At 35.3% G+C, this 22834-nt stretch overlaps 5 protein-coding genes across 6 annotated transcripts in view; all 5 read left to right on the top strand.

The window, feature by feature from the left end:
- The window catches only part of LOC105949440 (uncharacterized), a 97964-nt gene that overhangs the window by 44228 nt on the left and 30902 nt on the right, over positions 1-22834 (top strand). The window lies entirely within an intron of this gene.
- Positions 1727-5639, top strand: LOC105949386 (stomatal closure-related actin-binding protein 2). The gene is made up of 13 exons (XM_012972687.2): positions 1727-2088; positions 2609-2907; positions 3085-3213; positions 3315-3407; positions 3516-3656; positions 3769-3837; positions 3961-4044; positions 4142-4322; positions 4439-4555; positions 4681-4739; positions 4839-4973; positions 5090-5239; positions 5353-5639. Exons 2-13 carry the CDS (start codon positions 2638-2640, stop codon positions 5389-5391), a joined length of 1467 nt encoding a protein of 488 aa, XP_012828141.2. The 5' UTR covers positions 1727-2088; positions 2609-2637; the 3' UTR covers positions 5392-5639.
- Positions 7242-9590, top strand: LOC105949352 (G2/mitotic-specific cyclin S13-7). Its single transcript, XM_012972651.2, has 6 exons — positions 7242-7404; positions 7684-7831; positions 7953-8010; positions 8125-8346; positions 8436-9154; positions 9252-9590. Exons 1-6 carry the CDS (start codon positions 7368-7370, stop codon positions 9418-9420), a joined length of 1353 nt encoding a protein of 450 aa, XP_012828105.2. The 5' UTR covers positions 7242-7367; the 3' UTR covers positions 9421-9590.
- CIP111 (Cam interacting protein 111) lies at positions 10326-16861 on the top strand. Its single transcript, XM_012972650.2, has 11 exons — positions 10326-10717; positions 11185-11340; positions 11573-12414; positions 12878-13082; positions 13783-13990; positions 14156-14592; positions 14834-15260; positions 15345-15425; positions 15513-15703; positions 15927-16117; positions 16329-16861. The coding sequence occupies exons 1-11, from the start codon at positions 10403-10405 to the stop codon at positions 16399-16401; spliced, it is 3126 nt and encodes a 1041-aa protein (XP_012828104.2). The 5' UTR covers positions 10326-10402; the 3' UTR covers positions 16402-16861.
- On the top strand, positions 20161-22337 carry LOC105949426 (transcription factor MYBC1). The gene has a single exon (XM_012972736.2). It carries the CDS (start codon positions 20758-20760, stop codon positions 21661-21663), a length of 906 nt encoding a protein of 301 aa, XP_012828190.2. The 5' UTR covers positions 20161-20757; the 3' UTR covers positions 21664-22337.

Below are 22834 nucleotides of genomic sequence, written 5' to 3'. Positions count from 1 at the left end.
ATTCGATTTGTAGTTCCGATTTTAATTTCAGAAATTAATTTGGATATTTTTTTTCCCGAAAATTGTCTTTATAAATTCAATACTACTATATATATATTTTAGGATATTCGATTCAAAATTCCATATTTAGAGCATTTTTTATTCCAATTTATGAAATTCTATTTTCTAAATTTCTAAAATTATTTGTAATGGAATTAATTAAAAACTATTTTTTCACTTATAGATTCTTTTATTTTTATTATTTATAATTTATTTATTTCCCCTAAAAGTGTTAATTTTCAGTTTAAGAAAAGGAACAAAACAAAGCAAAGTAAAAGAAGAAATAAATGATGAAAAATCAAGAGCACGTGTCAAACTCACGTGCCACAGTGGCTTCCGGTTCTGGGAGGAATCAAAACGTTGTCGTTAGGTCACTTGAAGGACAAAACGGTCACATCCAACTTCGGAGGTGGCAATCTCGTAAATAACCCCTAACAAACGTGGTGGAATCCGACGGCGACCTCTACCGTAAAACACGGCACCCGCGCAAAACCTTCGTCGTCGCTTTCACGCGATTAGTCACACGCGCCATCAAACATTACATTATCGATTATTGCGCTCTGCACGCTGTAAAGAAAGGGTATGAAGGCGAGTGGGGACAGCGCGTGGGTTGAGTAAGGAAACTTTTTGGTCTTCGTTTTTTTTTTACTATTCGGGCGATTTGTTCGATGCTACACCCGGTGAAAAACACCGGGTGGGTCTTCTGCTGCCACGTGTCTCTTTTTTTGTATTTTATAATAAATTCCCCGCTAGAGTTTACCTTTAGGGGTTTTAGAAAAATAAAAAAAGAACACGTGGCAGCAGAAGACCCACCCGGTGTTTTTCACCGGGTGTAGCATCGAAGGAACCCGGTTCGGGCCATGATTCTTTTTTGTAACTGAAATTTACCATAATCATGACATCACACAGGAATTCTTTTTGACAGGCTTGCAAGATGAGATTCATATTGTTGGTGGCACTCCAAAAATAGCTTTTGGCACACTCCCTATTTGGTAATTGACAATCTTACCCTTTAATTGTGGGATTTTTTTTTATTTTTTTTTTTCGTTTTTTTCCTTTCTTGTAAGATTTGATCTGCATCAAATGTTCAACACTATTTATGTTTACAACAAAAGTTGCATCAAATTATCATCATCTTTTAGTAGTTCATATGTTCATTCTTTGACCGAAGTGTGTTCAACAAATAATCTATTGTCGCGAGCACACTCGAATTGAACTGACACACTGACACGCAGATTGACCCATCATTTATTCATATGACAATTATATACACAAACGTTCACGTCATTGGATTGTGAGCTGCCCATACCTGGACCTCCCCACGTGGTCAATTGCTGTTAAACTCAGAGTAACATAAGGTCATCCATATAATAAGACAATTTTAGAAAAACAAAATTAATTTAATCAAATTTATAGATTGACAGAGTTTCTGTATAACTAAAATACTACAAGTCCTAAAAATGTTAGATATTAAAATTTTAGATAATTTTACCTTGAATTCTCTTATAAATGTAAAATTATTGCCTAACTAGTGAAAAATAATTTAATTTCTTTCATCAAATGATAGTAGCATGAATACAAAATCTATATTGGTTGCATAAGCATACAAGGCAACTAATTGAATTAAACACTAAGCACAACTTGATGTTGAATTGAATAGCCAAAAGAATTGAGGTCCCATTTGAATAGAAAAAAAGCAGAAGCAAGGACTTTTATGTAATTTCATGGAATTGCCAGGTTGTAAATACAAAAATGAAGAAGAAAGGAATTAAGGAACACAAACAAAGAGAGGCAAGAGAAAGAAGAGTGGTGTCAGTGGAAATGGTGTGGAGAGAAAACTTTTCCTTTTTCAGTTTGCTTTTGTTAAAGGAGACATAAATTTCTCTCTGATTCTTTCTTCTTCTTCTTCTTCTTGTTTACATCACAATTTCTCTCTCTACTTCTCCCAAATTGAGTTTCTTGAGAGAGAAAATAGAATATGAATGTGTGTGCAAGTTTCTTCCTCCTCTTGTAATAATTCTCTGCATTGTCTTGTAATAATAATATTCTGTAAGTGCCCTTCTCCTTCAACCTTTTCATGTTTGATTCTTTGCCCTTTTTTTTTTTTTTTTTGAAGTATAGCAAACTTCCAAAGATCAGTTTTTTATTGATTATTTTTTCCTATTTTCTTTTCTTGTTACTGGAATTTGTTGTTGTAATTAAAAAAATAAATAAAAATGGAGTCTTTTTTTTTTTGTGTGTGTGTGTGTGTGTGTGTGTAAATTGATGAATGTTTGTTGGTTATTTCTTGATATATTCACTTGTGGCATGCATTAAATTATCAGCTTTTTTTTTTTTTGGTGACAGTATGTAATGATTTTATTTATACAAGAAAATGCTGCAATTCAGTTAAATTATCAGCTAATTTTCAATGTAAGAATCTATGTAATTCCATTAATAGAATGAATGAGTTATAAAAATTAAGTCTTTATCATTTGGGGTTACTTTTAGTGCATATATAGTTAGTTATATGTTGTTACATTGTCATCAAGCGCTGATTTTGATCTTGATTTAATGTTCGATTCAACAGAAAAAGAAAAAAAAAGTTGGGCTAAATTAATGACGAGGGTTAGTCCAGAAATCGGAGACGAAGTTTGGACAGTGTCGTCCGATGTTAGCTTTTGGTCGAATCAGTTTCCTAAATACAAATTAGGACCTAATAATGAAATCTTGGAGGAGATCAAAGAAGAAATAAAGGGCCCACCTTTGAAGGAAGTTGTTCTTAACGAAACAAACCAGCTCACCGAACAACATAAACGTCTGTCCGTTCGGGACCTAGCCAGCAAATTCGACAAGAATTTGGCTGCTGCTGCAAAGCTGTCTGAAGAGGTTTTGTTTTTATTTTATTTATTTTTTTATTTTTCAAGAATGAATTTTTTTGCCAAGAAAATCGGTTAATTAAATTTTGTGATGTGTTACTATTTTGTGGGATTTAAGAAATTCCCACTTCGAATAATTGGATGAATTAATCGTTTCGTTTCGTGTTTTGCGGTGGGTTTTTTTCAGGCCAAGATTAAGGAGGTGGCGTCTTTGGATGGACATGTGCTTTTGAAGAAGCTGAGGGATGCGTTGGAATATCTTAAAGGAAGATTGGCTGGTCGAAATAAAGAAGATGTGGAGAGAGCTATTTCCTTGGTCCGTTATTTCTCGTTTTTAGTCAATGTATATTATATATATACATAATGTATATATATTGTGTATTAAATTGTTCATACGTTGGATGCTATGTTATTCAGGTGGAGGCGTTGGCGGTAAAATTGACTCAAAAAGAAGGGGAGTTGATTCAAGAAAAGTTTGAAGTGAAAAAGCTAGTGAATTTTCTTAAGCAGGTTTTCTAATTAATTAATAAATTATATTTTTTTTAACTTGAGATCGTCAAATGTAACGAACCCTTTGTTTGTATTTGAATAATTGAATTTTTTTATTTAATTTTGCAGGCTTCGGAAGATGCGAAGAAATTAGTGAATCAAGAAAAATCTTTTGCTTGTGCCGAAATCGAGAGCGCAAGAGCAGTTGTGCAAAGGATCGGAGAGGCGCTCGACGAACAAGAAAGAAACCAAAGCTCGGGGAAGCAGCAGGTAATTCCGAATATATTTCTATAAAAAAGTTAGTTATTTATTTAAATGTGTACGATGTCTATTTTATTTTGCACAATGCATTTTCGATTACCTTCGAGTTTTCACGATTTAGGAATTGGAGGAACTAGTTGAAGAGGTTCAAGAAGCCAGAAGAATAAGATTAATGCATCAACCTAGGAAGGTTCGTCGACATTATTTAATTATATATATATATATATATATATATATATATATATATATATATATATATATATATATATATATATATATATATAATTTTCGTATTAATTCTATATGTTTGTAGGTGGTAGACATGGAACACGAACTTCGAGAACTGAGACTTCAAATTAGAGAGAAGTGTACAATTTCGGTTAATCTTCAAAATCAGGTTTTCGATTCGTTTATTTCAATTTTTGAAATTTATACCTATTCTCCACATTAAATCTTTTTTTCCCCTCTTAATTATAATCCTCGTATTTTTACAGCTGGCAATGAGCATGAAAGCCGATGAAAATACATCCCGAGTTTATGAGATAAGCGGCTCCGAGTCATTAAGTTCGATTTTACGAATTCAGCCCTGTTCAAATGACGCAATTGACCTCGCAAAATGTTCGATCCAATGGTATCGTCTTTCACCTCAATGCAGCCGAAGGGAACCTATTTTAGGTATCGTTTTTTGTATTTTTTCCCCGTATTATTGGCTTTTAGTTATAAGGAATCTTAATTCTATAAAATTGTATTTGGAATAATGAATCTTTGGTAAATTGATCGGGTTTTGATAGGTGCGCACAAGTGCGTTTATGCTCCCGAGCCGATTGATGTGGGCCGAGTTCTTCAAGCCGATATAACTTCGAACGGGCTAAAAGTCACAATTACAACTAACGGCCCAATTCAACAAGGTTATATAGTGAATTCGATTTTGTATATATAAGAAAATCGTTATTACATCCTCTGCGTTTGTGTTGTTCATCTTATTACACTAGACTTGTGTTTTTTTTTTTTTTTTTTTTTTTTTTTACTACAGCGTCGGAGCTGGCGAGCTATTTGGAGACACTTTTACGAAAACCGAACAACGACTTCAGTGTAAGTAAATAGTAAATTGAATAAGATAAATTATTTTATGAAATAATCAATTCTTGAAATTAGTTCATTTAATTGATCGTAGAAATTCCCGTTTTACAGGTAGTTATTTCACAAATGAATGGACGAAATTATTCGTCGCATTCGGCGCACTTATTTCATATTGGGAAAACAAAGATTAAGCTTAGTAGAGGATGGATCACAAAGGCCAGAGACTCTTACTCTAGGTCCATGCAGGTAATTAATTAATTAATAATTAATTTAATAATAATGAATAAGTGTTTAAATTATTATCACAAGAAAACAGCATTTTTTTCTGACAAAAATCGAGTATTTTTATTTTTATTTTCCAGCTATGTGGATTTAGAGGCGGTGGAAACTCTGCTGCTAAGTCGTTGTTTTGGCAGTCTCGTAAAGGACAATCTTTCGTGCTCGTTTTCGAATCCGAACGAGAAAGAAACGGGGCCCTCGTTCTCGCTAGAAAATATGCTTCTGATTGCAATGTAAGTAGAGAGCTCTCTTTTCTATCTTTTCTTACAACACAACAGGGAGGTGGCCCCCCCAACCACCGTTTGCTATTGTGAAGATCTCTAAACATGAATTGAAAAAATGGCAGGTGTTGCTTGCCGGTCCAGACGACGATGTTTTGCTGTAAAGACTGATCGGACGTTTTAATTTTCGACTAATTGCAGTAGCTATTATTAATTTTTTTTTCGCCCGAAGGTTTTTCGAGTGTGTGTTTTTTTTCCTCCGGTTTGTGTGTGGAGATGATTTGATATTTGCATTTGTTGTCCTAAAATTGGTCTTGTATTTGTAGTTGCATCTGTTTTCTAGGCATTGGTTTTTTTGGTTTTGCCTAAATCATTGGTTGTAACAACATTTTTTTTAATTGATTCCACAAAATTGAATGGGTTTTAGAATATATAATTATTATAATAATTATCAAATGATGGGCAGTGCTGCCACCTTTTTTCTCGTCCAGAATCCACTGACGGTGGCACCAATAACCAAACTCAAAGCAAAGTTCAGTGGAACCCTAGATAAGACCGGAACCACTCAGATCTTGATCAACGCTCTCATCTAGAATCCCCAATCTTACTAGATTTAAACTTTCTTGTATTTCCCTCACAAATTGACCCAACTACCCACCAAAGATTCGTAAGATTGTCTCCATAGTAGAGATCAATAATGGTACAATCATCGTCATAGTCAAATATGGTGTGTTGCCGGACAATGACAAAGATAATTGATTCAATGCGGTGGTACGACGAAAGAAGAGAGTGAGGAAGATAAAAAATTATGGTTTGAGAGAGATGTGGAGGCTAAATACCTCGAATGGGTGGTTTGGATCAAAACGGTGACAACTAATGGTAAGGATTGAAGATCTAGATTGTTCTCAGGGTTTGACCGATCACATGGATCATTTCTTGATATTAAGGATAAGGGTAAATTACAAACACCCCTTGAGGTATGATCAATGTACAAAAAAAACCTTCTTGTTTGGATAATTACATCTACCTCTCAACTATGTTTTTTTCTTACACCCTCCACCTTTATGGTGTCAAATTCAACATAATCATTTAGATTTCGTGGAATGTGCTCTAGTTTGTACTTATTTTGTGTAAAAATACAGTTTCTAATGCACCACAATCTGATATATATACAAGACAAATAACACATAATTATGATCATCTTGCTTCAAAATGTAGAGTTCGAATGGGATAAAACGGGTACAAAAGTGATAATATTGCATATAATCTCGAAGATTCCCTAAATTTGAGGAGTTGATGGGATGGATGTAATTATACAAACAAGAGGGGTGTTTTTCGTAATTTGACCATACCTGAGGGGTGGTTGTAATTTTACCCTAAGGATAAAAATACAGATATACCTCTATAAATTAAGACAGTCGAGAACAACAAAATTTTATAAATGTAGCGAAATATTAAATTATCGAACTAATGTTTAATACGTTTTTATTTAAATAAAGCCATTAATTGATCAAGTATTAGTTATCGACTGTAAATTTAAGCCAATTTTTATTTATAGTCCCTCGTCGTAAAAATTGGTCCCACTTTAGTACCTTAGGTCTCAATTCTCTTATTCTTGTCCTTTGTTTCTATAAAATTTATAAGATGAAGGATCATTAAATAAAATTTCCCTAACATACCCATTTTTATTTGTTAAACTTCAAGGACAAAAATTTCCGAGTGCGCACGATAACAATGGTGTGGATGTTCGCACGAAATCAGGCAGAGAGGATGGTAATATTATTAATTAATTAATAAATAAATATAATACTATACCGGTTTGTTTATTAACCCCAAGACTTGTACCACAACGGTAACTTTTCCGCTGTCTGTCTCAACGGCTAAAAGAAAGCAGAATCGATACAACAACTCAACACAAAATCTAGACCGTCGGATCCACTTTCATCGAACGGCTACTAATTCAAAAAAAAATATGACCGTTGGGAACTGAGGCGCCGCTTGCTTCAGCTTCAAAAGGGCTCCCCCCTTTCTCCCATTTCCTCCATATTCCATGTGATTTTTAGAGAGAGAAAGCGAAGTAGAGAGAGAGAGAGAGAGTTAGAGAGAGAAGTAAGAGAAGATTTCTTGAGAAGTTTCAGCGATGGCATCAAGACACGTTATTCAACATCAAAACGGAGGTATTTCGAAAACCCCTCTTTCAATCTGTTAGCGCGTGCGCGTGTGTGTTTTTGGAATTAATCGATGTTTAATTTGAGTATGATTGATGTGTTTTAATGTTATTGATCTTTCAATTCGAATCAAGAACAATCATTTAAATGGGTTCTTGAAAATCCCACTTTCTTTGAATTATTTAAAAAAAAAAAAATGGATTTAGATTATTTGGATTTTCCGCACAGAATTTGTGGGGTTTGGGTTTCTTGATTATCAAATTCGTTGATCGAATTTATTAATTACAGGAGAGGTTGCCCCTGTGGCCAACAATAAGCAGAAGAACATGGCGGCAGAAAGGAAAACTCGACGCGCACTCGGCGACATCGGAAATCTTGTCACTCTCCGCGGTCCCGACGGCAAACCGCTTCCTCAAGTTTCTCGACCCGTTACGAGGTTTGTAGCGAATCAATTTCTGTCAAATCTTTTAAATTAAATGATAATGATTGGGGTTAGCAATTAATTAGTGTTTTGATTTTTTTTTTTTTTTTTTTTTTTCTTGTTGTAATAATTTCAGGGGTTTCTGTGCTCAATTACTGGCCAATGCACAGGCTGCAGCTGCCGAAAACAACAAGGTTTCGAATCTTGAATATATATATTTTTTAATTTTATAAATAATTCATATGTTTGCATCAAGAACTAGTGTTGATTGTTTTTTTTTCGGGTTTTTCTCTTTGATGTTTGTGCAGATTAGTACAAAAGGAGCCATTGTTGTCGATGGAGCTCTGCCGGAGAGGAAGGCTGCCGCCCTGAAGCCGCCTCAGAAGAAAGCTTCGATCAAACCTAAGCCGGAGGAAATAATCGAGATAAGCCCCGACACCGTTGAAGTTGCAGAGAAAGAGAAGCCTCTCGAAAAATCGGCCAAAAAGAAAGCTCCAACTCTTACATCAACTCTCACTGCAAGAAGCAAGGTCACTATATAAAAACTTTAAATTTATTTCACTAATTTTAAGTGATTTATTACAAATTCGCTTACTCGATTTTTTTTTGATTATTTCAGGCTGCTTGTGGGCTAAGTGATATTATTACACACAAGGAGAAGATAATCGATATCGATGCGGCAGACGTGGACAACGACTTGGCAGTTGTCGAATATATCGAAGATATGTACAAGTTCTACAAATCAGCCGAGCACGAGGGCCGGGCCCACGACTACATGGACTCGCAGCCGGAAATAAACGAGAAAATGAGAGCAATTTTAATCGATTGGCTAGTTCAAGTTCACCAGAAATTCGAGCTATCTCCCGAGACTTTCTACTTAACCGTAAACATAGTCGATCGATACCTCGCTTCGAAGTCGACATCAAGAAGGGAGCTCCAATTGGTTGGGTTGAGCTCGATGCTGATCGCCTCAAAATACGAAGAAATTTGGGCGCCGGAGGTGCACGAGTTGGTCAACATTTCCGACAAGACTTACTCGCACCGACAAATCTTGGTTATGGAAAAGAATATACTCGGAGAATTGGAGTGGAACTTCACCGTTCCGACTCCGTACGTGTTTCTTGCACGTTTCATCAAAGCGTCTCTAACCGACTCGAACCTCGAGAATTTCGTGTATTACTTGGCTGAGCTAGGTATGATGAACTACGAGACGCTAATGTACAGCCCGTCGAAGATTGCCGCCTCGGCAGTCTACGCCGCCAGGTGTACGCTGAACAAGGCCCCGTTCTGGAACGAGACGCTTAAATTGCATACCGGATTTTCCGAACCACAGCTTATGTAAGTGATTTTTTTTTTTTCTGAGTTCTTGATTGTTAAAAGATGTTTGTGGTGTATATTTATTTATTTTAATTTTAATTTTTTTTTTTGGAAATAGGGATTGCGCGAAGCTGTTGGTTTCGTATCACTCGATTGCGGCGGAACATAAGCTAAGGGGGGTTTACAGAAAATACATTACTGCTGAGAAAGGGGGTGTTGCACTTTTATCCCCAGCCAAGTCTCTTTTGTCTGCTGCTGCTGCTGCTAATGATTCTCTGATCAGTTAATTTTCTGATGATGTAATAAAGATTTGATTTTTAGACATCTTTCTCAGATGATCATAGGTTAATTTCATGTTGCTAACAGATGTTGTTTCTGGGATTTTTTGTTTTTTATAATTTTGGATTAATTCTTTGTTCTTTGAAAGCTACTATTGAAAGTGAAAAAATCTTGCCAAGTCTTGATCTTTTTTATTATTTTTTATATGCATATTGTGGATCATTTTGAAATTCAAACATATTAAATTAAAATTATATATATTCATTTAAGGAAAATTACAGTTTATATCCATCTATTTTTGCACCGATTTTACATTTGGTCCTCCATGTTCACAAAAAATACATTTGGTCCTCATTTCCGATAATTTAACACACTTTTGGTCATTTTTCGTCAATTTAACACACTTGACGAAAATAACTAAGAGTGTTGAATTTTTGAAACATAAGGGACAAAATGTCTTTTTTATGAACATATAGGGGAGTAAATGTGAAATCGGTTCAAACTTAAGGGATGTAAACCGTATTTTTACCATTTTCATTCCTTAAGATATAATGAAGAAAAAAAAAGAAAAACATGTTATAAAAAATAAAGATACACTCAAGTTCGCCTCGATTTTGCGGGACTAGAATATACATCGATGATCGAACCAACTAAGCTTTCACTTAGTGGTACCAGGAGCCTCTCCAATAGGGTAGGAGTGGGGGATTCGAATCCCTTTTGAGTGCGTGTGTTGTAAGACCATATTATAAGACGAATTTAAAAATAAATAAATATGTATATGTATATGTATATACAGTACATTAAAATTTCGCCAGCCCATGATTTAAGAAGGGAAAAAAAAAATTTAAAAATAATACACGAGCTGGACAATTTTCAGTGTCATTGACTAAGTTGACCGAAACCCTAATTGACAAATTTCCCAATTATGATTTCTTAAACCTCTCTCTCCATAGGGTTTAAGATCCAAAAGGTTCAAATTAATTCACGAAAATGCCTTCGAAGAAAAAGAGCTCAAAAACACCTTCGAAACCCTCCAACAACTTCGACCACAACGGCGATTATCCCTCTTCCCCCGCCGCCGCCGCTTCTTCTTCTCCGATATCGTCAATTTTCGACCCCACCGACGAACAATTGCTGCTGTCCTTCCTCGATGAAGCTTCAGCTAAATTCCCGTCTCTCATTTCCAGAGGAGCTCTCGTCGGCACAGTGGTGTACGACGCCGTTTCCGAATCCAGAGGCTGCAAAATTTGGCTCTCTGAGTCGGCCATGCTTTCCTCTTCCATCCCCCCCGGCTCCCTTGTCTCGGTACACTTAATTTCTTCACCCGCCGCTCTTATTCAATTTCATTTATGTTTTACAGCTTCGTAATTTTTACTGATTTTGTTTTCTCTCACTTCAATTCACATGGTTGCTTTGTAATTTAATTAAAATTTCATTAATCCATTACATATGTATTTGATTTTGGTTTTCTTATGTGGCAGCTGTTCCAATTTTTATGATGTTGCAAATATTCGATTTCCTCCTATCAGAAAGTTTATGTTTTACAGCTTTGTAATTTTTACTGATTTTTTTTCCACTCTTTGATATTCACATGGTTGCTTTGGGATTTAATTAATTCGTTAATGATTATAGTCACGTATCCTGAATTTACATATGTATTTGATTTTGGTTTTCTTATGTTCCAATTTTTTATGATGTTGCAAATATTCGATTTTCTCGTATCAGAAAGTTTATATTATATATTTAAGATGCAATATCATATATATTGACAGGTCTCCCTTTCTTCTTTGGACAAAACTCTGAGTGGATTTCCTCTGAGTGTGATATCAGATGAATGCGCAAGGCATTTTGGGTTTGACCCGGCAGATAATGTGGGTGAAGAAGCGGGAAATTTCTTTGCCCTGGCAACTGTATTCCCATCTTCGAAGGTCCGTCTTTCTCTGTTCTATACTAATTTGACATGATTTAGACGAGTTTATGCAAGTTTTGTTTGTCAGGATGTAACATCTTATGCAGCGTAGTCTAGCCAGTGGTGATTGACTAATTACTGATAACCAACACCATTACATGTGTCTTTTTTTTTTATAATGAAAACATCTACGTATTTTCATCGCATCTTTATTGTATCTCACTGGAGAATTGATTGCTCTCTATATACAGGTGTTGAAGAACGGGGTCCGCTTTTCTTCGGATCTTTCATATACTCTGGGTTGTCCAGCATCAGGCAGGATTGTTTTTGTTCATCCTGTTAATCGTCAACCTTTGACCGAGAATAGAAATGATAAACAATCTGGCAATGCTGCTAGTTATATCTCATTAGATAGCTGCAAGGATTTTTATCTATCTCCAGTATATTTGAAGGGCAAAATTGATACGGAAGTCGCATATGGTCAAGTCGAACATAACAAAGTTTCATCCCCAAAGACACCATCTCTTTCAGAGTCGAAACTTAGGTCTCCGTGTTCAACAACATCTCGCACATCAAATTACGACAAGTCCACATCAAAGACAAATTATTTGTCTCATGCATCTATTAACATACTTGACGTGGAGGAAGTTTTAGGGGATGATTCTTCAAGGAAGCTTCTAGAGAACTGCACTGCGTCGTGGTTGAGTTCACGAAGTTTACTCCCTGGAAATTTTGTTATCGTCCCAGTACTTTCAGGGCTATGTGTTTTTCGGGTTGCAGCCAAAAGATTGTTGACAAATAATGAGATCTCGAATGGTAATAATCATGATTTCCCTGCTCGAAGTACAGATACAAGACAAGAAACGGTGTCTGCCTTTTCTCTAGATTGGGGAACAAAGATTCATTTTCTGTTACCAGGAAATCCTATGTCTGAAATTTCAGTGAGCAGCACTTCAGCACAACCAGAACTTGCACATCGTTCTACCAAAATTAGTACGGGAATTAACTTTCCTACGTTGGGAGGCCTTTCTAAAGAATATGCACTTCTAAAAGATATTATAATCTCATCAGCATCGCAAGTTACAGTTGCAAGGTGTATATCATGACCTCCATAATCATTTGCTTTAAATATTTAATCTGATTTTGTCAGTTTGCCTTTACGTTATATTCTTAGACTTCATCATGGTAGCTATAGAATGAGGTGCATGGGAAGTTTACAACTGGTATTTTTAGCATTTTGGGTTATTTTCTTCACATGTTATGCGTGCATAAATCTAAGCTCAGGATCGTACATTCATATGTAATAAGATAGTGCTGGAGAATTATGGTCTAGTTCCGTTGAAAGAAGTGCTTTAAGCGAGGTGCGGGACACTGGTCGTTGTGTCACAAGATAATACATATTCAGTTCTTGAGTTGAAGATGAGAAAAACTTTTTCAACTATGTGAAAAAGAAAGTCTTGACTTCATTACCTTTTTAGTAATCTAAGCTAAGGATAAGAAAGTCTTGACTTCATTACCTTTTTCAACTATGTGATTATTGCTCTTACTTCTTTTAGGTTCGGTTTACGGCCTACAAAAGGAGTGCTTCTTCATGGGCCACCAGGAACTGGGAAGACTACTTTGGCTCAAATATGTGCTCATGATGCTGGTATCAGCATGTTTTCCGTAAATGGACCTGAAATTATTAGTCAATACCATGGAGAATCTGAACAAGCGTTGCATGAAGTGTTCGACAATGCCAGTAAGGCTTCACCTGCTGTAGTAAGTTTCTTAGTTGCATCTTTTTACAAAATTATGTTATTTTTGTTTCAAGTTCTAATTCTTCATTTACAGCTCATGATTTTGATTGCTATTTATTTATATTTCCTTGCTTAAGTGGTAAAGATTAATATGGCAATTCTATTAGACATTGTAGGATTAGAGCAAAAACCATCTGTTGGGAGTTGGGACTATAAAAACGTGACACAAAATTCATTTTTTGTGCAAGTGATATCCGTAGTACTTATTAATGCTCACTGGCTGTTTTGATTTCACGGGATCTTGAGATTTCTGATTACTGTCATCAGAACTGGCTAAATAAGCATCTAAAAATGCTATAAGGCAATAATTACCCATAAGAGGGAGGGCATCAAGAATGTTTATGTGTCAAATCAGACAATTCATTATCGCATCAGGAATGTAACACATACTTGATGATCCAAAATCAACAATGTGAGACGATCCCTTCTGCTACTTTTACCCTCTTAAATTTTCACTTCTGCTATTTGATGATCCAAAAATCAACCATATGATTAGGAAAATATTACTCCGGTAAAATATGTATTATCAATTCTTATTTAAGTGGTGGATTTGTATAATGCTGCATCACATCATGGCCTAGTTGTCAAGGTATTTGATGTTCTCATATGTTTGTTTTACTATAAGAGTTGGGTCCGAAATACTTGATATTCTTTATATGTAGATTTTCATAGACGAGTTGGATGCGCTTGCACCTGCACGTAAAGATGGAGGAGATGAACTATCTCAAAGAATGGTCGCTACACTCTTGGATTTGATGGATGGGATTAGTAGAACAGACGGAATACTAATTATTGCCGCAACAAATCGTCCTGACAGTATCGAGCCTGCACTTAGACGCCCTGGTAGACTCGACAGAGAAATTGAAATAGGTACTTCATGATTTATGGGAAATGATATTAATTGCATTCATCGTTAAAATACTCTAGCTACAAGTAATTTTTTCTTCAATGCCTTTACCAGCTTCTATATGCCAATAATCACTTATTTGTTGAATTTTAATCCTTCTGCATTGATGTTCTACAATAAATGTGTAGGTGTTCCATCTCCTCAGCAGCGTCATGAAATATTGCTTGCCCTTCTTCGTGAGATTCAGCATTCACTTACGGACAAGGATATCCAAAATCTCGCAATGGGCACACATGGTTTTGTTGGAGCTGATTTAGCTGCTCTTTGCAACGAGGCAGCCTTAATTCGTCTTCGGGATTATGTTAAATCGAATATCAGTTCAGATTTCAAAGTTTCAACTGTTTCATTTGATTCAGTCTGCCAAACATCAAGTCAGTCACGAGATTTTTACTCGGGCGCTGATGTGGAATCACCTCGAAATTCGGTAGATACTGTGGAAAGTAATTTGGAGGCAGCTTTTTCAGAAACATTAAAAGGGGATTCTGTTCCAAACGACATCTTAAGTGTTAATTCAGATGACTTTGAGAAGGCTAGAGTTAGAATAAGGCCAAGCGCCATGAGAGAGGTAAATATGCAACACCTATGTTTACAGTCCTTAATTCTTTTTCCGTCACGATTCAAACATAACACCTTGCAAAATTTTCAATGTGGTGAATAAGTAGGGGCATGATTAGTGATATTTTGTTAGGACAAATTCATGTTTCTTAGTTCCTTCAGTATTTCTTGTTCTTCGACTTTGGTGTACTTCAGAAAAATGATTCAGCTTATTATAATATAAAATAATCCCTTTTATTTGCTACAATTAGGTAAATCTTGAAATTCCAAAAGTTCGATGGGAAGATGTTGGTGGTCAGGAAGAGGTCAAAATGCAATTGATGGAAGCTGTGGAATGGCCTATAAAGCACAAGGATGCTTTCGAGCGCATTGGAACCCGCCCACCTTCCGGAATATTGCTGTTTGGTCCTCCAGGTTGCAGCAAAACTCTTTTAGCCCGTGCAGTAGCTTCAGAGGCAGGATTGAATTTTCTTGCAGTAAAGGGCCCTGAGCTTTTCAGCAAATGGGTCGGTGAATCTGAAAAGGCAGTGCGTTCCTTGTTCGCCAAGGCGAGGGCAAATGCTCCTTCGATTATATTTTTCGATGAAATTGATGGACTTGCGGTAATTCGTGGGAAAGAAAGTGACGGGGTTTCGGTTGGTGATCGGGTTATCAGTCAGCTACTCGTTGAATTGGATGGTAACCAATCTATATTATCACTCGATATCCATTATCGCCGTTTAAACAGTAAATTCATCGCTTAAGTAATTATCTTTACAACAGGTCTACAACAAAGGGGTAGTGTAACTGTAATTGCTGCTACAAACCGGCCAGATAAGATCGATTCTGCTCTTCTCAGACCGGGTAACCTTCACATCTGTGCCTTTATTTTTATTTTTAAACTTAGGACAGCATTTTAATTTCTGCTAATTGTTGTAAAAAACATGTTAGGGCGTTTTGATCGACTGCTTTATGTGGGACCACCAAACGGAAAAGACCGTGAAGATATATTCCGTGTGCATTTGCATCAAATGCCGTGTAGTTCTGATGTATGTATAATGGAGCTCTCTCTTCTTACTGAAGGCTACACAGGTGCTGATATATCACTTGTCTGTCGTCAAGCAGCCATTACAGCTATGGAAGTACGTAAAACAATTATCTGTAATTTGCAAAAAAATTGTTTGCGATTTGACCTAATTACAAAGAAACCTGGTTAGCTTTCGAAATTACAAAATCCCCTCTTAACTGGGGTTATTTGTAATTTACGAATTTAGCTGGTAGATGGGATTTCTCAAGGGTAGTTTATGTAATTTACCTCGAATTTTATTTGCCATTTTATTCTAAATTGATTTTTTTTCCTACCAGGAGAACATAGATGCCTCGGAAATCACAACGGAACACTTGAAAGTTGGAATTAAACAAGTAAATCCATCTGATGTTGGTACGTATGATGAGCTAACGGAAAAATTTCAGCGACTCGTTCATTCAACTGCTAAGGAAGATCATTTGGCAGCAGAAACTTCCCTCTCAATTCAACCAAGTCATAAATCACTTTGGTGAGTCTCCTCCAATTTTGTTACATTTTTAAGTTATTTAAATTTCTTTTTTAATAATAGGCACTCAAATGGGGAATAACTGAATAAGGGATGTAATTTAAGAGCCGGGGGTTCGATTCTTGGAAGTTTCTTGATACACGTTTTCATTTTTTCACGTAAGATGGTGTTTTTGCAATCAAATTTGTAAGTAAATGTTTTAAATTGTGAGCAGGACCAGAATAGCATCTGCTGTGCCCTCTCCTTTTCGGCTCCCCAGATTTTTTCCGAAATCAGATTTTTCGTGACTACGCCGATAATTTACACACACACACACACATACTGGAACGTGTATTTCATGTATAAATGAACAGTGAATACACACACCTGGTGTACACAAGCAGGTATAGTAGCATTACACTGTACATATAAACATGATTTGCCTATGGGGAAAAAAAAATAAAAAAAAAATAAAAAAGAATTATTACATCCTGGTCTACTGTGTGGGGAGTTTAAGGTTGGTCTATGTTGTAATGATGAAGCAACAAGAAGATTCGTTACAGATGGCAGACTGTGATTGGTACTCATTATTTCCTTGTTGTGGATAAGCAGTGGGGATTGCAAGTGTTGCAAGATGTTGTTTCTCATATGGCAAAAGAGATTGTCAAATGTCAAGTCAGTGTGATTAATTTGGCAACAACTTTTGTCAGATTCACAATTTCAACACACTATTTATTTTCACCCTTTTAATCTATTTATTTATTTTTTAATTCCATTTTGGTTGTCCTTTTTTAAGCTATATCCCAATCTTGTCTAGCCTTCTTTGTATTGGTTTACATGCATCATATCTCTTGATATCACGAGAATAAATAGAAAAAAACTTTTAAGTTGTTAAAAAGAGCTTATAAGCTCATTGGTAATTTAAGATCTTTTTAAAAAAAATACTTCTACCCCATATTTTTATGTAAAATCTTGTTATGAGTAAAAACAACTTATAAGAATATTATTCAAATACTTTAAATATCGATTGTAAAAATAAGAAGTAATAACTTATTAACTTTTGTAAGTGCTTATCAGATATAAGAGCTTATTAGCTGTTGAAAATAAGCTTAGTCAGTCAATCAGGCTCTAAGAAGAATGGTATACTATTTCAACTTCTTTCTATTTAGGCAAGTGATGCTAAAGTTTAAGATTTTTTAGATTTTTTTTTCTACTCTAGATTAGCTCTTTAATTTTTAGGGCTAATTTTTAGATGTCTCCACCATTAAAATTCTTTTATGTAATGTTTTTTTTCCTCGTTGCTATAAATCCATATGTATAGTTGTGGGGTTGCAATCCATTAACTAGGGGTGTAATTGTCGTATCAAAATAAGTACTTTTGGAGAAATTCCAATTTCTTTTAGTCAATGACAAATTAGTTCAATTCTATTTAAAAAAATAATAAATAATAAATAAATAATTGAAAATTGGAATTTTGGTGAAAAAAGTTGTTTCGAAATTAGATTTTTATTTATGTATTTATTTGCATGTATCCTATTAACAAAAGAAGAGTTGCTGGCAAATCCCTCAAACAATTTTTACTGCTTATTTGAATTTTAAAGGTTACTGTTGTAGATATCTTGTATACTATTTTTTAATTGAAGTTACGAATTCAATTTTATAATTATCTTTTTCTTATTTTTCTGGATATTGTTTGTCAACTCCATCCCTCTCAATTTTCAAAATATTGTGATTAGGGGTGAAAGTCGGATAGATCAGATCGGATTAGCCTTTTCGGAAAATTTCCAAAAAAATTTGGAAGTACAAAATCAATTCCAATTCCAAGTCCAAAATTTTCGGAATCTAGAAATTCATTCCACATTCAAAAGGCTCGGAAATTTCGGAATTTTGGAAAAAATCGGAAATCAACATAAGCTTTAAAATTTAAAAATTTAGCCGAAATGTTCTAAAATATTCATAATTTTTCAAAAATAAGAACACCCACGTCGATAAAAGTAAAACTAATAACTACTAAATTTCAGTTCAAAAAAATAAATAAAAATAAACACAACATAACATCCAATAAAACTTCTAACAACAATTCATTACGTCAAAATCCTAAAACAAAACTTATAGGTGCATTTTTCGAAAAATAAGTATTATATTATATATATTATTTATAGGTGTATTTTTTGTAAAAGAATCAATTTTTTTCGGAATTTATTTCGGAATTAAATTGGATTGGAAATCGGAAATTCCAAATTTATTTTATATAATTCCAATTCCAATCCAAAAAAATCGGAAATCGGAATATCGGAAGTCGGAATGAAAAAAGTTGTTCCGAAATCGGAACTTTTCGGATCGGAACCGGCGGAAATTGAAAATTCCGTTCCAACTTGCACCCCTAATTGTGATTAAAATATAATCACAATAATAACATTGACTAATTTGAAATATCTTATAATTCACGTGCATCGCATGGTTGGAATTTCTAGATATAAAAAAAGAAAAGAGTATATTACAATTTTGATGTTATATTGTATATGTCATTTCCAACTATATGCTTTGCTTTTCTTCTCCTTTTATTTATTTAAAATTTTATTTAATAAATAGTTTCTGTATTAATTAAAAATCTTTTGTAAACCCAATCACAGATTAAAAGAAGTAAAATAACAACAACAAAAAAATTGTGAAAACCCTACTTTTTTTTTTTTTTTTTTTTCATTTCACTATTAATTTATTACTCAACTTTAAGATTCCATACCTTTTAATTGGGTGTAATAATTTGTAGACTAGTCACCTAATTGATTAGAAACGTCATTAGCGATAATTAGCTTCTAACCACATCTTCACTAATGTATATTCGAATCAAAAAGTCAATTATCATTACAATCAAACAACCACTAACCACATCGAGCACCCAAATATATTCCCTACTTCTGACACGATTAAATCACTACTGTCTATACACATATTTTCAGTTATAGGTTAATTATTCTTTTACTTAAATCATTCAAGAATATTTTTTTATTTTAATTTTATTTCTCTAACAATATACTAAATATATAACTAATTATGGTATTTGATTATGATAAATGAGATCATTAATTGTAAAAATGAGATTAAAATTAACTTCAAATTGATAGTTATTTAAGTATGTGGCTCATATTTAATTTGTTGTTTGCTCTCCCACATCTTTGTTGCATGATTGATAGATATATTTTAACTTTTTTTTTTTGAAAAAAATATATTTTAAATTCAGTCCTTGATAACATTCTGTTTTGCATTCACCTCCTCTAAGTTACGATTAATTAACAATAAAAAATCAAATATTTAAAATTTTGGCATCTACATCCTAAAAATTACTGCATCCGGCAATTACATGTTTAAAAATATTGATATTCAACTCCCTATAGATAGAGTGAATCCATTTGCTAAAATTATCACAATACATGAAAAAAAAATACATTGAAAATATTATAACTCTAATTTCTAATTTAATTTATTTATTTTTATACTTAATTATATTAAAGATTAGTCAACATCTTAAAAATCCCACTAAAAAGATATAAAATCATTTGATTCTCACATCAACAACACACTTAAAAAGAAGAAAAAAACAACAACAAAGGGACCTAACTTTGCAATTATCTTTACACTTTCCTATCTTCCTCTTTTTTCCACAAACCCCCCATAAAAAAAGACATTAATTATCAAAAAGAACCTTTTCTTTCACTCCAACCGCCATCAACGCGCGTGCATTACAATCGCCTAATTAAATGCATCATAAAATACTAAAATAAATAATTAAATAAATAAAAAAAGAAAATCTATGTTCCATCTCTTGCTTCCTCCTATATTTCTCGACCCAAAAAAATCTATCAGATCTTGACTTTATCTTTTTAAATTCCTATGCAAGAAGATCACATGCCCACCTGATTGATTGTTCTCGGCCAATAGGAGCCCACCGTGTCCCTCACGCGCCAAGACATATCCTGGTTTCTTGTTTTATGGTACATTAGATTGATACGACCAATCTGTATGTATATATATATACATACATCCCTATGTCCAAAAAATTTATTGCAAATGAAAAAAAATAATAAAAACCCTTTTTTAGTAGTGACACAGACTGAGAGAAAACTCTAAAGTATAAAAACATACCCATAAATCATGGAAATAAAAAATAGGACATCAATACACACACTAACACACGCTCTAGAACACACACTGTATCACATAAAAATCATAAGAAAGAAAAAAAAAAAAAAGCATCAATAAACAGTAACCTTAATAACAGCTGAAAAGAAGAAAACAAGATCCACCTCGATCACCCCTCCCCTTCTTCCTCCATACATAAACCCACTTTCTCTCTCTACTCCCTCTCTCTCCTCTCTTTCTCTCTCTAGAATTTTCTTGCTATCTTTCTTGATTGAGAAACCAGAATTTCGTCAGTCCCAGAAAATCACTTTTTTATTTTAATTTAATTATTTTCCCACTCAGTTGGGTTATATATGTCGTTGATTTCTGTGTAAAAAGATCTTGAAATTCTGGAGAAAAGACCAGATTTTTATTTTTATTTTTTTATGTTTTACTATTTATTTAATTATTTATTTCCGAATTCTTTGTTGAATAATATAATCCAAATTGAGGGTGAAGAAAAGGGAAGAAATTAAATAAAGAATATGAGGGAAGAAGATTCGAGTTGGTTTTCCAAATGGGAAGAAGAACTTCCTTCGCCGGAGGAATTGATGCCCTTATCCCAATCCCTAATCACTCCCGATCTTGCACTAGCTTTCAACATTCCCAATCCCCATCACACGCCGCCGCCGCCGCCTGCGGCGGCGGCGCTTCCGCCGCAGTCGACAGCCATCTCCTCCCAACCCAACTCCTCTGCAGAGTTCGACTCCCCGGAGATGAGCGGCGCAGCTGGCGGCGGCGGAGACGAGCCGGCGCGTACGCTCAAGCGCCCCCGCCTGGTGTGGACCCCGCAGCTGCACAAGAGGTTCGTGGACGCCGTGGCCCACTTGGGGATCAAGAACGCCGTCCCGAAGACGATAATGCAGCTGATGAGCGTTGACGGACTCACCAGAGAAAACGTGGCCAGCCATTTGCAGAAGTACCGCCTCTACTTAAAGCGGATGCAGGGCATCTCCAGCAACGGCGGCGGCGCCAGCAACAGCCCGGCCTCTGGCATGGACGCAGCCACAGACCATCTCTTCGCCAGCTCACCCGTCCCGGCCCATTTCCTCCATCCGGGCCGGCCCAATTCCGACCATTACTTACCCTTCGTCCCCGTTGCCGCCGCCGCTGCAATGCAGCAGCACCACCACCACCAGATGGCCGTGGTGGGTCCGGCACCCCACCCCCACCCCCACCACCACCACCCACAGCTCCAGCACCAATTCAGGCATTTCGGGAATTCCCCACCCAACGGGCAATTCGAGCAGCACCCCTTCCTGAGGCAAACGCAGCCGCCGCTGCAGAGGATGGTGGTGCCGCCAACCTACGCCGCCACTGAAGATTTGGAATCGGCAACTCCCGCAAACGGAAAGAAAGTTCTCACCCTCTTCCCCACCGGCGACGATTGAACTACTACTACTCCATTCGGCTAACAAAATCATGTGTATGTTTGGCTTCTCCTTTAGCATTGTGAAAATTAATTAAAATTCGGTATTTTTTTTCAAGGTTGTTTCTTGATTAGTACTATTCTTAACTACTCTGTTTCTTGAGATCATGTCGAACTTAAATTAGTTTGTCTGTAGTAGAAAACTTAATTAGTAGTCGTTCCTTACTTAGGTCGAGTCCGATTGTGTTGTGTCCCCCTAAATCCGGTAGTTAATTACCCCGATTTTTTTCGGGTCCGTATAAGTGTAAGTATATGTGCAAGTAGCATTGTGCTGGCTCTCTATATCAGTTAGTGACTGATATTAAACATGATGTCACTTAGAGAGGCAAACGGTACTCTTGAATATTCTCGGAGGCAAAAAAGAAAAGAAAACGAGTATCTTGCAAATGATCGGAAGTTGGAGAGGGTAATAAGTTCGTAACTATCTTCATTAGAAGGGCGGGCGATGTAGTTTTCGCGGTTCGTGTTTAGTGCTGTAAATGGTGTCGAAAACAATATCGATTTCTAATCTTTATTCTCTTACATTAATATTATGTTAATTTGTGGAAGTTTATTGTTGAAAATCAAGTGATTGAGATGCTACATTATATTGTGATGATCCTTTCTTGAATGTTATGGTTTTTTTGGTGTGATTTATTACAAGTAAATAATTCTTAAATGTTGCCGAATTTGTTTTTCTTTGTTTATATAAAACCAGTTTTCTTTCCCGGTTTTGACCGGTTCGACCACGGGTTTTCCAGTTCCTAACAAGTCTACATGGGGTTTTGCACTTCTCTGGGTTTTACCTTCAATCGGACTGTGCCTGCCACCGGTTTGCAGTTTAACCGATCGGACAACTTTTGAGTTCAATTTTCATTACTCCCAATCTTCCGGGCTGTCCAGTCCGGTTTCCAAAACATTGCAATAATTAAATAAAGAAGCTAACAACTTATTTACAATATTTGGTTGGTCATTTCATTTTCATGTGGACCACCTTTCATGGGATAGGGTCGCCTTTTTTTTTTTTCCCTCTCTCTCCTTGTTATTTTAAATACTTATATTTGAGTCATTGAAATTTCCATAATTCAATATTTATATTTTGATGAAAAAAAAATTTCAATAAAAATTAAAAAAAAAATATGTAAAAAGTTATT

The sequence above is a fragment of the Erythranthe guttata genome, chromosome 10 (assembly GCF_056151865.1).
Source record: "Erythranthe guttata isolate IM_541 chromosome 10, IM_541, whole genome shotgun sequence".
NCBI lineage: Eukaryota > Viridiplantae > Streptophyta > Magnoliopsida > Lamiales > Phrymaceae > Erythranthe > Erythranthe guttata.
This window is presented reverse-complemented; position numbering and strand designations above follow the sequence as displayed.

Bases quoted from the DNA above. Each gene is read 5' to 3' on its own strand.
- LOC105949352 (XM_012972651.2), top strand. From the start codon at position 7,368: ATGGCATCAAGACACGTTATTCAACATCAAAACGGAG. The intron at 7,832-7,952 runs GTTTGTAGCGAA...TAATAATTTCAG, and splicing joins GTTTCTCGACCCGTTACGAG to GGGTTTCTGTGCTCAATTAC. The intron at 8,011-8,124 runs GTTTCGAATCTT...ATGTTTGTGCAG, and splicing joins CAGCTGCCGAAAACAACAAG to ATTAGTACAAAAGGAGCCAT.
- LOC105949386 (XM_012972687.2), top strand. From the start codon at position 2,638: ATGACGAGGGTTAGTCCAGAAATCGGAGACGAAGTTTGGACAGTGTCG. The intron at 4,045-4,141 runs GTTTTCGATTCG...GTATTTTTACAG, and splicing joins CGGTTAATCTTCAAAATCAG to CTGGCAATGAGCATGAAAGC. The intron at 4,556-4,680 runs GTTATATAGTGA...TTTTTACTACAG, and splicing joins TAACGGCCCAATTCAACAAG to CGTCGGAGCTGGCGAGCTAT.
- CIP111 (XM_012972650.2), top strand. From the start codon at position 10,403: ATGCCTTCGAAGAAAAAGAGCTCAAAAACACCTTCGAAACCCTCCAAC. The intron at 11,341-11,572 runs GTCCGTCTTTCT...CTCTATATACAG, and splicing joins CTGTATTCCCATCTTCGAAG to GTGTTGAAGAACGGGGTCCG. The intron at 15,261-15,344 runs GTAACCAATCTA...TCTTTACAACAG, and splicing joins GCTACTCGTTGAATTGGATG to GTCTACAACAAAGGGGTAGT.
- LOC105949426 (XM_012972736.2), top strand. From the start codon at position 20,758: ATGAGGGAAGAAGATTCGAGTTGGTTTTCCAAATGGGAAGAAGAACTT.